A 14,847-nucleotide genomic window follows, 5' to 3' on the forward strand; every position below is an offset into this window, starting at 1 on the left:
AGACATGAAGGGGGGGTGGGGGGAAGCAACTGCATTAAAAACTAGAAAGGAAATAGAGAACAAAATAAAAGGAACACAGAAGCTCTGAGAATAAACAAAGATATGAGATGGCTTTTTTCAAGAAGGATGGACAAGTAACTGGAATCTAACTAGGAAGACAGAAATGAGGATAGATAAGGATATGATAAAATCTCAGAATTAACACATGATACTCTAACTGTGAACACACAAGAACTGTTCATCACCATTCAGGAGTGAGAAGGTATTAGATGAAATTGTAAGATGTCAAGTGCAAAAAAAGAAGATTAAGTATTTCTTATGAAGAAATATGATTATATGATAATGGGTGACAAAGCCACAGAACATTTTTTCCAAGATACTGTAAATATCAAAAGCTTCCTCATAAGGGTCAAGTGATCAGATTTAATTGTATAAAAATGCATAACCAATGCCTTTGGATTCCTTCGGATCTTTAAGTTCCCAAACCATAGACATGTAGAAGCTGGGGCCATGTGCTGGGTATCATTTTATACCTGCTTTGTCCTTGTACTCCTTGTCATAAGAGGAGTCTATCTGTCTGTTATTGACCACTGTATGATTGGATGTTGGGACTGACAGACTTTTGGTCTGGGCTAATCTGGGAGTTCTTATATCACAAACATGTAATCATCTCTAAAATGAAACTTACTACCACCAACTTCTCATCTTTACATATTTCTACCCATTTCTCTTCCAACTAAACTTCTATGTAAAACCTGTGATTAATGATTAAGCCTTTCTTCCAGGCATCTTACATTGTTCAGAAACCATCTAAAGGAACAATATTACTTTCAGATTTTTTCAACTATAATGTCCTGCCATTAAATGCAAAAAAGAATTCTCTTTAGAAGAAAATTATAATTCACAATTCTATTAAACAAAGTACTAGTAAGAACTGATTCCTCTTGGGGGTTAACTACAGTTGTATCACCTCTCAGGTTTACAAGAACTCTCTTTTGTCAGGTTACAATGGTATAGCTGACAAGTGACTCCTTGAGGTCAAAGCTTCAGGTACTTAGTATCAAAGAGAATAGACTTCAGACTCTAGTGTTACCAACTGAGGATGATCCTCAGTGAATCAAAACTTACTTGCATTATTCATCAACAGTTTTTGTGGCCCTTGTGAAGCAAGGTTACGTTCATATATCCCAGAGAAATTTATCTGAAACAGTTTGAATGGATAAGAATCGGATGAACCTAGAGATTTCTATGAGTAGCTACCAAGGCATACCAGAGGCTTGTCTGCTTCTGACAGGAGCGGCTACACTGGGAACCAGCTGATGTTGTAAGCAATGTAAGTTTTAGATAATCAGCTCCTGTTCTTTTTGTAACTGAAAAAGCTGAAAAGCTGAAAACCCTGTAAAAGCAGAAAACTGTCATTGCACATTTTCTTTCAAGGCATGGACATCTGGGCCTAGATCCGTCTCACTGAAGATCTGAATTGCTGTTTCACATTCATGAGTAGCTGTGTGATGGCATCAATGGTTGGGTTCACCCTGTGATCACAAGCTTATCTGTAGGTTTTGGGTCTCTCCCTAAATGTCCTGATGTTTCATGAGCCCACTGAGCTATAAACAACTCATCCTTAAGTTCCCAGTCCAGGTCTACCTGAGTCACTTCAATTCTGGCAGCCTGGTCTACCTGCCAGTGTTTTTGATGTTCTTCAGTGCCGCTGCCCTTGGGCTTGTGACTGTCTGTATGGCATGTACCTTTACAGTAATGCTTTCTAGCTGTGCAGCAATGTCCTGACAGAAGGCAGCAATCTAGATAGGTTTACTGTGCTGCCAGTTGGTGTGTTTCCAATGATGCAGTCACCCTCACAGAGCATTTGCCACTATTCATGAGTCAGTATTGACACAGAGCTGGCTGGTTTTCTCTTTCAGCTATCTCTAGGACCAGCTTCTGCAAACTGGCTTGACTTGCCTTCTCCTTTCATGGCTTTGACAACTTGTGTAGGACTCTACACCACAGCTTTCCACTTCCAGTGGTGTCCGACAACACAAGAGGATCCCGTGGTAAACAGACCATACTGCTTTCTACCTTCTGATAACTCATATGGTGGCACTTCTTGCGCATGAGTCACTGCCTTGAGTAACACTCCAAAATTTATGCTTTCTGGTGAGTCCATGATATCTTCCAGGATTCCTGGGCTGCTGGGATTCCTCATCCAAGACTGTTGCATGACCAACACTACCCACTTACTCTGTGCAGTGTCCTTTAAATATCCAGCACAGCACAGGCAATCATGGTGCCAAGAGGAGCTGTGTTTCTGCACTAACTACTTCTGGAGCAGCTCAGACCTTCTTATACACTGCCAAGTATCTCTTTTTCAGTCAGTGTAGTATGCCTTGGATCCTCAGTATTCCCAGCTCCAAAACCCTAAAGGCTGACTTTGTATTTCTGAAGGTGTTTTCTGTCAGAGGCTCCAGTTGAGGCCATGCTGCCTGTCTGTAGTGTAGTGTATGCTCCTCAGATGGTCCCATCCAGATGGGCCCAAGGACTACCACATGAACTATCTCCTCTTTGATCTGTTCAAAGTCCTGTTGCTGTTTAGGGTCCCACTCAAAATAGTTCTTTAGGATCACTAAGTAGAGAGGGCTCACAAGCTGACTGTAAGCCGGCATACACATGCATTCTCCAGTATTATACAATGCCTAGACAAGCCAGTGTCCCTTCCTTTTCGCTGTTGGGGACATAGTTATTATCTTACTGATTGCAGCCACAGGGGTGTGACAATGTGCACCTTGCTGCTTTAGTCCCAAGAACTGGATCTCTTGTGCAGGTCCTTTGATCTTGCTTTGGTTTCATGACAAAAGCAGCTTTCCAAATGATCTGGATTCCCCTTCTCAAACACTTCCCCTGCTCTGTTGGTCCATACAATGATGTCATCAATGTATTGCAGGTGTTCAGGGGCTTCACCCTGTTCCAGTGCAGTCTGTATCAGTTAAAGACTGATAGGTATATAGGGCTGTGCTTCTAGCCCTGGGGCAGTCAGTTCCAGGTGTACTGGACACTGTGGAATATGAAAGCAAACGGTGGCCTGCACTCTGCAGGGATAAAAAAAAATTCTTTGGCAATATAAATTGTAGCATACTGCTTGGCTGCCTTTGACTCCCATTTATATTGGAGTTCTAGCTTCTCCCACACAGCAGCACTGTGCTTCACTTTGTTCAGGCCATGACAGTCCACTGTTAACGTCCACCCTCTGTCAGGCTTTTAAACTGGCCTTAATGGACTATTTAAGGGTTAGTAGACCTTGCTTATCACTCATTTGCTCTCCAGTAAATGGATCAACTTACGGATGGTAACTCAGCTTGTGCAATACTGCCACTGGTTCACAATCATGGCAGCAACCAGCACCTGCTGTTCTTTGCCATGCAACAACCCTACAATGGAGACACCAGGCAATGTAGACAGTTGTTTAATCTTCTTTGTGTCTGCTGTGGCTACACCAAAGACTCACTGGTACCTTCTTGGGTCCTTGAAATACACTCTCCTGAAGTAGTCAATGCCAAGGATACATAGAGACTTCAGGCCATCACAATAGGATACTTCTTCCTCTTGTTCCCTGTTGGGCTCACGTCAGCCTCCAACACAGACGAACTGTTGGCATCACCCTATCACTCCACAAATCCAGATGGGTCCCACTCCCTGCTACCCTGATGGCATTACAGTACACTGTGTACCAATACCCACCAAAGACTTATACCTCCTGGATCCAATGTGCCTAGGTCTAGGGACCCTTTACTCCTGCTTGTAGTATTCACTCTCTGACTCCTGGGTGTCAGACCAGAAGTCCCTTCACCAAACTCAGAAGATGTATTTTCAGCCCTTATTCTGTGTTTGGGGGACTGCTGGTTGCTTTTTACTGTCTTGGCAGCAACTGGTGTGGCAGCCTTGCCAGCTGGCCCCTTCTTAGCAGCTGTCTTTTCCTGCAGTTCAGGTACGTGGGCTTCTAGCTTTGAGGTCAGGGCTTCTAGCTTTGAGGTCAGTGCACTGTCCCACCCCAGCCATGCACAAGTATCAGAGGGTGCCTCGTGACATGCACCTGGTGCTCCCTCTCCCTCTAGCAGGGGGAGGCTGACTCCATAGGGCACCCCTGATGGTCAAGACACTGTGTGTGGGGATGAGAATTGGAAGAATTCTCTTTAAAACACCCTGGAACCAGCAAGTGTTCCACACACCCAACAACAATCCAACAATATTAGATAATAGGATCAAACATTATATGTAAGGATGTACAAAAAAACTCAGAGGAGCCCATGCAACAGAGCTGGACACATAAACCCCAGAGAAGAGAGAGTGTTATCCCTTGTTCTCTCTACAAGGTAGCTCACACAGCACAGGAACAGCACCACAGCCAGGGCCAGGCATACAGCCATTTCTTTTACCAAAATGTTTCCAAGCACAGTGAAATACATTGATAAGCAGCACAGCAAACAGCAAGAGCTAAAAGCAGCCATTAAAAAGCCCTAAACTGTAATACACAGTAAAGCAAGCACGCTTTGTGAACCACACAGGAGCCTGCCAATTAACAAATTAACATGCTTAGATCAAAACTGTCATTACCTCAAGCCCCATGCTGGGTGCTAACAAGGACTGTGATGGATTGACCCAGCCAATGGCCAAACACCCATACAGCTGCTCACTCACTCCTGTCTCCCATGGGACAAGGTAAAAACAGAAGTAAGGTGAGAAGACTCTTGGACTGAAAGAATGAACGTTTAAGGAAAAACAAAAGCCATGTGCGCAAGGAAAGCAAGAAGAGGAACTCATTCATTACTACCCATGGCCAGGCAGATGTCCAGCCACTTCGTGGAAAACAGGGTCTCAGCACATGTAATTGTTGCTTCAGAAGAAAAATGCTATAACCATAGCCTTCATCATTCTATCCTCCTTTCCCTGAGGTTTTATGGCTGAGCATGCCATTATATGGCATAAAACATCCCTTTGTCAGCTGTCCTGGCTGTGACTCTACCAACCTCTTTCCCACCACCAGCCTACTCCCGGGGTGGGCAGGGGGCAGGACAGGGCAGAGTGGGAAAGAGAGAAAGCCTTGACAATGTGCAAGCACGGTTCAGCAATAGCAAAAATACCCCTGTTATTAACACTGCTTTAGCCACAAATCCAAGGCACAGCACCATATGGTCTGCTATGAGGAAAGTTTAACTCCATCCCAGACAGATGCTGTACAATCACACTTTGAGGGAGTCCTCTTTCCTCATTCCCACTTCCAGTAAAGAAAGACTTTTAAGATGATCCATGAGGGAAGTGGGATACTGAAAGTTTGTCACAGATGAGAATACACAACCCACTTTCTCTACGTGAGTCCTATCTGCTGAATCAACTCTCTCTGCTTCCACCCAAAGCTCTTCCCCACACGAGCGCTGACACTTACAGTTCTGTGACGTTCTCCTTTTGCATTTAAATAAGCTTTGATTGCAGCCAAACCTGCATACTCTCCTTGGGCTCCACTGCAAGAGGAACACAAACCCTGTTACACAAGCGCACAAACCAAAAGTGCTAGCTCTCTACTGAAACTTCAAACTGTCCAGCCCTAATGCTTCTCAACAGCATTAGGCGAGTGTCAGGAAATTAAAACATCCCATGAATTAAATTAGAAACGCACAAGTGTTAATTAACAGCTTTTGCCTCTTCTGCACACAGTAGATGGAAAAACTTATGCTGTTTTATGTGCTTATGCTATGATGTTAAATCCTTTTGCTGACCGAGTAGATCCCCATTTCTGCACCTATCAGGGGACTATGTGCTAGACCACAGAGAGGCAAATTCTGAAATGCATAGCAGAGTATACACAGTGAAACATAAAAACTCTTTCAGTGACATCCTAAGTGTAGAGTGAGCCCTCACCACACATTTTGTGTTGCAACTACTAATGGACATAAACATGCTGCAGCAATATTCATTTAGCTCTGCTTTATTTATTTCAATAGTATGCAGATCATAGGCATTCTTCAGTCAAAACTAGTATTACATAGTGCATCAAATATCAGTTTCAACAGTTGCCAGCTCATACAACTTATTCCTACGCCAAATCTTTAATTTTAGCTCATAGGAGGATATCAGTAACATCATCATTTGAAGGAAGCAATGATGGAGAAACCAGGCTTCATAGAGAGGAAAACATGAGGGAAAAGATTAAACAAATAGAAAAGACCAAATCGTTAAACTTTTAGAAGACACAAGACAGTGTCTCTGCAGTTTTGAAAAAATAATCTTGTTTTCATAACCTTGCATTTAAGGCTTGTCTTTATCAAATTTAATTTTAGGAACTTCTTCAATTTTTGGCTTGTACCTTTTCTTTAGAGGTAAGTTTTTGGACACATGTTAAGGAGCAAATGTTCAGAAAAACTTTCCTACCTGTTCGGTTGGAAGGAGATCTTGTCATAGCCAGTAATCTCACATAGGTCCTTCTCTAAATCCTTGAAAAGCTGCTGATACCCTTGAGCTTGATCCAGGGGCACAAAAGGGTGGATGTTGGCAAATTCTTTCCATGAAATAGGCTATTAAAAGAAAAACAAAGGCTGTAGCTAAAAATTCTGCAGACAACTCTGTTTTGTTGTTACACTCTGTGAAGGAAAGAAGTTGCCCCGTGATCAAATAAAAATCAAAACATTTCTTGTATAGCAATAGAAGTTCCCAACCTCACTGTAGAATGCAGCCTCGTTAAACAGAGAGCTTTGGCTGGAACTCAGGAAAAAAGGTGAGTTTATGACCTTTGGAATAAGGGGCAGGCAACTCAGAAGGACTACAAGGATGTCATGGAGTTATACAGGGATAAAATCAGAAGGGCCAAAGCCCAGCTAGGACTTAATCTGGCTACTGCAGTAAAAGACAATAAAAAATGTTTCTCTAAGTAAAATCAGCACAAAAGAAGGGCTAAGGAGAATGTCCATCCTGTATTGGATGCCAGGGAAACACAGTGACAAAGGATGAGGAAAAGCCTGAAGTACTTAATCCCTTATTTGCCTCAGTCTTTAATAGTAAAATCAATTCTTCTCTGGATACCCAGCCCTCTGAACTGGAAGAGAGAGACAAGGAGCAGAATGAAGTCCCCCTAATCCAAGCGAAAATGGTTACCAACCTGCTACATCACTTAGACACACCCAAGTCCATGGGGCCAGATGGGATGCATGCAAGGGTACTGAGGGAGCTGGCACAAGTGCTCACCAAGCCACTTTCCATCATTTATCAGCAGTTCTGGCTAATTTAGGAGGTCACAGTTAACTGGAAGTTAGCAAATGTGACCCATCTACAGGAAGGGCAAGAAGGAGAATCCAGGGAACTACAGACCTGTCAGTCTGACCTCAGTGCTGGGGAAGGTTATGGAGCAGATCATTTTGAGTGCTGTCATGTGGCATGTACAGGACAAGCAGGTGGTCAGGCCCAGTCAGCACGGGTTTAGGGTAGGTCCTGCTTGACAAACCTGATACGCTATGACAAGGTGACCTGCTTAGTTGATAAGGAAAAGGTTGTGCACATTGTTAGTAAAGCGTTTGACACTCTTTGCTACAGCATTCTCCTGGAGAAACAGGTTGTTCGTGGCTTGGATGGGTGTACTCTTCATAGGGCAAAAAACTGGCTGGATGGCCCAAAGAGTTGTGAATGGAGTTAAATCCAGTTGGCAGCTGGTTACAAGTGGTGTCCCCAAAGGCTCAGTAATGGGGCCAGTTCTGATTAATATAATTATTGATGATATAGATGAGGGGATCAAGTGCACCCTAGTAAGCCTGCAGACAGCATCTGGTTAGGCAGAAGTGTTGATCTACTTGAGGGTAGGAAGAGTCTACAGAGGGATCTGAACAGACTGGATGGGCTGAGGACAACTGTATGAGGTTCAACAAGACTCAGTGCCAGGTCCTTCACTTAGGTCACAACAACCCCACACAACACTATAGGCTTGGGGAAAAGTGTCTGGAAAGCTGCCCAGTGGAAAAGGACCTGGCAGTGTTGGTCAACCACTGGCTGAATAAGAGCTGGCAGTGTGCCCAGGTTGCCAAGAAGGCCCATGTTGTCCTGGCTTGCATCAGAAATTGTGTTGCCAGCAGGACTAGGGAAGTGACCATCCCCCCTTACCCAGCACTGGTGAGGCAGCATCTTGATTCAGTTTTCACTACAAAAAAGGACATTGAATGACTCGAGCGTGTCCAGAGAAGGGCAACGAAGCTGGTGCAGGGTCTGGAGCACAGGTCATACGAGGAGCGGCTGAGGGAACTGGGGGTGTTTAGTCTGGAGAAGAGGAGGCTGAGGGGAGACCTCATTGCCCTCTACAGCTACCTGAAAGGAGGCTGCAGAGAGCTGGGGATGAGCCTCTTGAACCAAGTAATGAGCGATAGGACAAGAGGCAACGGCCTCAAATTACACCAGGGAAGGTTTAGACTGGCTATTAGGAAGCATTTCTTTCCAGAAGGGGTTGTTGGGCGTTGGAATGGGCTGCCCAGGGCAGTGGTGGAGTCCCCATCCCTGGAGGTGTTTAAGAGTCAGGCTGACATAGCGCTGAGGGATCTGGTGTAGTTGGGAACTGTCAGTTTAGGTTAATGGTTGGACTGGATGATCTCCAAGGTTTTTTCCAACCTGGATGATTCTGTAGCAAGGCAGGTGTCCGTCTCTTCTCCCAAGTAACAAGCGATAGGACAAGAGAAAATGGCCTCAAGTTGCACCAGAGGATCTTTAGACTGGATATTAGGAAAGACTTCTTCATGGAAAGGGTTGTCAGCATTGGAATGGGCCTTGCCCAGGTTGAGTCACCATTCCTGGAGGTATTAAAAAGATATGTGGATGTGGTGCTTAGGGACATGGTTTAGTGTTGGCCTTGGCAGCGCGAGATTAAGGGTTGTACTCAAAGATCTTAAGGGTCTTTTCTAACTTAAACGATTCTATGATTCTATGATCTCCGGTTACATTTTTTAAACATTCAGAAGATGCTTAAAAATCCTTAAGTTCTCCTAGGTCACCTATCCTTATGCAGAGCTGTGGGAACACAGTGCAGAGAGAAAGGAGTCACCTAGAATAGTACCTAACAGTTTGTTTCATACATTATGTTGCTATCTATTTTAATTAGAAGGAAATACACAAGACAGAAAACAGTGAAGGTAAAAGACATAGAGAAGGGAGTGAGAAAAAGGGGACAAAGGAAACCTAGTGAAAGATCAAAGTGAGAAGCTAACAGGGAGAGAGCAGAGTCAGAAGCTTGTTCAGAGTCATAAAGTCATTCAGTAACCAAAGCTTGGCTAAGGCTCTGCTCCGTTTGCTACCACCTAGAAAAAATAAGATATCCAGGGACTGAGTGCTATCCTAAGAAACAGCAAACCAACAAAAAGGCATGAATTGCCAGTCCCACCTGACTCTTTCCATACTGCTGAGGATTTGACTTGAAGATTTGTAAAGCAAGTTAGGTACTGTAAAAGTGCATGAGGGAATAGGACTGTGATATCTAAATTCAAAAATTATCTTAATTATTTTTTTCAGAATGGAGTCTTCACTCAGCCACTCTCCTGATATTGTTGTACTCCTACTGTGCTTTTCAGAGCTTTTTTTTCTAATGGAAAAAGGAGCTGATGACTCTAGCTACTTCTGACACTTCCTCCTCAGCTGGAATACTAGCAGTCTTTACAATGACACTGGCCAGATAGGTTACTCATGTGGGTCTCAAGCAAGACAGTATTATTACAACTTACTGTAAGTTCAGCTGAACTATTCAGCTTCATTGTGCAGGATCCCTAGAAAGACAAACACATTTGTCAATATTTATTGAAATACATAAATATGTATGTAATTACCTATTTTTTTTCTCTTTTTGGTAAATACCTACCAAAGGAATCATGCTGTGAACAAGGGAAATATCTTTGTTTTCTAATCTTTTCATGTACCGCACGATATTTGTCTCAGAGTGATAGCTGGAGAACACAAAATGTGGTGTTAAGGCAAGCAGATTAGCTATACCAGCTGTTTGATCTGTGCTCTAACATAGGAAAAGCTGTAAAAAAGAATTAAGACTGAGGACAATTTTTAATATATACTAGGTACTTCTTTCCAAATCAGTACTTTATTCTTGCTAATAGCGAGGTGGATGAAAAGTGCCTATTATACTTTGCTCAGAAATGCTATTAGTAAATATGGAATATAAGGGCTCTAGTAATGCTGATACTACATCGTCTAATAATAGCTTGTACAGTGTAGCAGATTAACGGAAAAACACATCTCCCCTGTGACCATGAGTATTCCTTTGCTCATTTAAAATGTGAAAGATATCTAATAATGCTACTAAATAGATTATTTCAGAGTGAGTGACTTTGTGAATACAGCTACAAAACTCCTCAAATGACACCAGTACCACTTTTTAAAGAAGATACTTTCAGATTACAATAAAATATCAGATATACAGCAATTTCACAAACCTGTTGAAAACCTGATGTGTCAAGAATTTGGAAGTTCTCTTAAATGGGGTGCTAAGGATGCCTTTGGTTTCCTCGCCCATACCCTCAGCAATTAGCTCCTTTGACATAAAGAAACATGGAGTCAATACTTTCACAGAAATTCCTCTTTTCAGTCGATTTTCATCAGAATTAGGTTATACTACCAGTTTACCTCAAGATTCAGTTAGCTCTTAGGCAAAAAAACCCCCACCTTTATTAGCATACATATCTTTATATATCTAAGGTGACAACCGCATTATATTAAAATTGGGTACAGATGTCTCAGTAGTTCTCATCTCAGGAGCATTGCTGTTAATTACTAATGACATGCAACAAAACTTTCAGTGGGAGAGAAATAATTAACCACCATGTCCTAACCCTCACAAAACAAGTAACAGCCTAAATGCAGGGTGTCCCAAGATGACCCAAAGGACTGCAAAATCAGAAAATGGCATTACTCAGTTACATAAATCATTATTATCTCCTACTGCTTCTTTCTTTAAGAGAGGACCTGAAATTCTCAGTATTCAACAAATGGTCATCATATAGACACGCACTGTCCCAAGAGCAGCTTTGCTTCACACTAACGTCTGAAACATTCAGATAATTTAATCTGTATGATTTATTGTCTACTTACAGCTGAAGACTCACAACCAAAAATCCATAATATGTCATCAAGATCTTTCTCATTTACAGTTTCATCAAGTGATACTCCAAGCTATGGATAAAAGCAACAGTAATTGGTCAAAGCTCTTAATTCCAGAAGCATAATATGTTTGATCTGTTCAATAAAAAATATTCCAGAATCACAGGAGGAAAAAGAAGAAAAAGCAACCTACCCAATACTATGTAAATGTCACTTCATTTTAAGTAACAGATATAAAAATTCATTTTATTTACATAAAATTTTCCATTTCCTACCTTTCCTCTGCTAAGTCATCCAAGCCAGATGGCTCAATCTTCAAGACTTGTAACATCCCTTCTAATGTTTCTGTTTACTACTTAATAGGAAAATTGCCCATTTTGCTAATCTGCCCCCTCCCCCCATCCCATTTTACAGAACATATTAGATTTCGCCAAAAGTCCTTAATGCCTACCAAAATGTGGTTTAGACTTCAATCTGTCTTTAAACAGTGCCACAGGACCTGAATTCTGGTCATCTCCTTGCATTTCATCGTTAAGTTTTAGTCTCTCTCCACTCTAGCCCTCAGTGGCACATTTAACATGAAACATAATCTTTTTTAATAGACATAAAATGAAAATACAATTATTATATCTGGAAGTTCAGTACATCACTTAACAACGTCATTCTTTATATTATCTTTATAATTGACTGATATATCTAAGCAAACTACAAGAAGACTTAAATAATTTTGGTCTTTTGCACATGTAAAAATCAGAAAACTCAGAAAAAGTCATGCTACAAAATTTCTGAAAGGTTTAGGGAGTTGCTTACTCTGCCATCACTATAAACGCGAAAATTTATCTTTCTAAGAGCTGCCCTGTCCAAAACCTCTTTGACTGAGCATCCACATGTGATCGTCAAGGTATCAAAGAACAGATCATGATGTAGTTTATGACCAGCTCGCCTGAGACCTACAAAAAACAGTAAGTTAATTCTATTAGCTGCATACTGTATTGCTTACTTACACCGTACTTGCATAACAACCCTATTAATCTTGTAAGTAAATGTTTTTACACAATAAAGCAAAATATTCCCCTTGTGTATGGAGCAGCAAAATCACCAAATTTTTAGTGAAATGTCACTGCGCATGACATGCATCTAAATTAGATTCAGACCTAATTAATAATGCAGACTGAGGGAAGATCCTTCTGATACACTCAATTTGTAATACATACAGTACCAGAAATGGTATATGAATGCCATAGGATAAACATTGCAAGACTGGAAAGAAAAATTTATGATATAAATTAACCATCATGGAGCTTGCTGTAACAAATTTTAGAGTCTTGGTGCTTTTCACATCAGCAAAAGGTCTTCCAGCTAAGCTGGCAAATAAAGCATGGATAATTGTGGCAATCATTTCTCAGTTCCCAGCAGTCCAGTTCTTCATAGCTCCTTCTGACAGCAATGATAATAACGCCAGCTTAAAAAACCCTATGAGACCACGTAGTCCAGCTGCAATCATTATTTTCTGCTACAGATTCTGCGCTTTTGGTCGGCTGTTATGTTTTGAGATTTCAGTGTTCAATAGCAGGTATGATACTCTACCCAACTGAACTGAAATGTTCCTATTTATTTAATCTCATTTATTACTTTTTTTTTTTTTTTTTTTTTTTTTTTTTTTTTAATGTTATCGTTTCTTTGTGCAGATTCCTGTGTGTAAACTAGGATGGTCCAGTAAGTGAACTACAGAGCTTGCAGCTGGAAAACAGCATTTGAATCTTAGCATCTAGACTCACTATGTAGACTCTGTTAGTTTCCCACAGAAAGAGAAGTAATGCTTTGCAAGCTCATATCACACACATATCTGATTCTTGGATATCATTATCTGAAGTACATAAAAATATTAGTTATGAATTTTGTATTAAAATGTTCTCTAAAGTTGACAGAACATCAGTTGGCAAAGAAACCCTCTTAAGTTTATTTAAGAAGATATATTATTTAAGAAGGTGAAGGACTTAAGAACAATTTCTGCAAACATACTCACCTTCAGCTAAGATTAGAGTAGCATTGTGTATCCGTCTTGCAATATGCCTTAATCCATCAGACCCATGGTATACACCAAACATGGCTGCCATGTTAGCCAGAAGAGCCTAGCATCCAAATACAGTTTAGGACATCATTATTATTATTATTTATTATTATTATTATTATTATTATTATTATTATTATTATTATTATTATTATTATTATTATTATCATCATTATTATTATCATTATCATTATTATATGTTGCTATTATAATAAATTATTACTTCATGTTATTTTGGTAGAAAGTTTCTTTAGCACCCAGGGACAACTACATATCCTCAACTGATGTTACACTTGATTATGTGTTGCCTACAAAATAAAAGGTGGGAAAGGCAGAATACTTTTATGAAACTGTAAGCACTGATTATCAATTCAATGTTCTTTGAAATGTAACTGTATCAGGAATTATCATGAACTTAAATTCAGCTACTGCAACAAATATGTTTGAAGACTCTCAAGTAAAGCTAATCTCACAGGAAACTATTTTGGAAAATTACTCACTTAATCATGGTATTTTCCTGTAAGGATAGCTCTTTGGCAAAAAAAAAAAAAAACCCAAACAAACAAACAAAAAAACCCCGTGCTTTTCACATCAAATCACATAGACAAAAATACAAGTTGTGACCACTTTAACAAGTAGTTTTAGAATTTTAAAATTGCACTTCTTTTTTTTTTTTTTTTTTTTTTTTTTTTTTTTGCCTTGGGTGGGCAATTTCAGATCATTAGTATTCCCTTCTGTTTTATTAAGAAATCAGTCTCGTTCATAACAAACACATCACTACTCAGTGGTGTTTACACTGAGACAGATGGACTAATGACACTGCACAAATTCTGGGCTGAAGTTATTAATAAAGGAAACAGGTATTAATAACCTCTTTTCGAGCAGGGTTCCATTTTCAATGCACAAACACCAGAATATTTCAATGTTCTTAATTTTTCTAGTAAAAACTGTCAAAAGTAAAGCTAACTCAAACTACTGTGACGTTAGGATTATAATCTTATGGTTTCACTTATTTCTTTCTACTGCTGAAAATAAAATATGATGTTACCTGTGCTGTGCAGATGTTGCTGGTAGCTTTATCCCTCCTGATATGTTGCTCTCGTGTTTGCAAAGCAAGTCGGTACACTTCCTTTCCATTTGCATCTCTAAGTCACATGCAAAAATTTTGCTTCTGTTACTTATTTTAAGTATTTTAAGACATTGGGCCCTATGCATGCTAACCTGAAACTTGTTGTTTACCTTCAGAGACAGAAAGTTGCTGGAGAGAATAAAGCATAAGTCAGGCCAGCTGTGATATCAGAGAGTGAGACTAAAGTCTCTAGATTTCTCTTTACATCATGGATGGCCAACATGTCTAGTCAGATAGAGCACATAGTGAATTTTCCAAGCCTATTACACCAAAACTTGTTATTTGCCTTAAAATGCCACAGATTATTGCAACTCTTTTAACTGAATACTAATCCAGAACTTAATTTGAACAAACACTGAGAAGGCAGCATGTTTGCTAATGATCTCAAGTACGAGCACATTGAGTTTGTATATAAAAATAACCCATCCAACAAAGCTGTATGAGGCAACTGAAAGGCCTCCCATCCATCCATCCATCCATCCATCCATCCATCCATCCATCCATCCATCCATCCATCCCTGTCTCT

General features: G+C 40.5%; 1 protein-coding gene across 1 annotated transcript in view; it reads right to left on the minus strand.

Moving 5' to 3' along the window:
* Window positions 1–14,847, minus strand: part of GLDC (glycine decarboxylase) — a 46,967-nt gene that overhangs the window by 11,639 nt on the left and 20,481 nt on the right. Inside the window, exons 7-15 of the mRNA XM_026866781.1 lie at window positions 14,241–14,337; window positions 13,148–13,253; window positions 11,932–12,071; window positions 11,113–11,193; window positions 10,458–10,555; window positions 9,872–9,956; window positions 9,738–9,779; window positions 6,421–6,563; window positions 5,438–5,513 (exon numbers count right to left, since the gene is read on the minus strand). Of these exons, the coding sequence (XP_026722582.1) occupies window positions 5,438–5,513; window positions 6,421–6,563; window positions 9,738–9,779; window positions 9,872–9,956; window positions 10,458–10,555; window positions 11,113–11,193; window positions 11,932–12,071; window positions 13,148–13,253; window positions 14,241–14,337 (868 nt within the window). The remainder of the gene's footprint in view (window positions 1–5,437; window positions 5,514–6,420; window positions 6,564–9,737; window positions 9,780–9,871; window positions 9,957–10,457; window positions 10,556–11,112; window positions 11,194–11,931; window positions 12,072–13,147; window positions 13,254–14,240; window positions 14,338–14,847) is intronic.

This window comes from Athene cunicularia (genome assembly GCF_003259725.1).
Source record: "Athene cunicularia isolate RWA chromosome Z unlocalized genomic scaffold, athCun1 chrZ_part4, whole genome shotgun sequence".
NCBI lineage: Eukaryota > Metazoa > Chordata > Aves > Strigiformes > Strigidae > Athene > Athene cunicularia.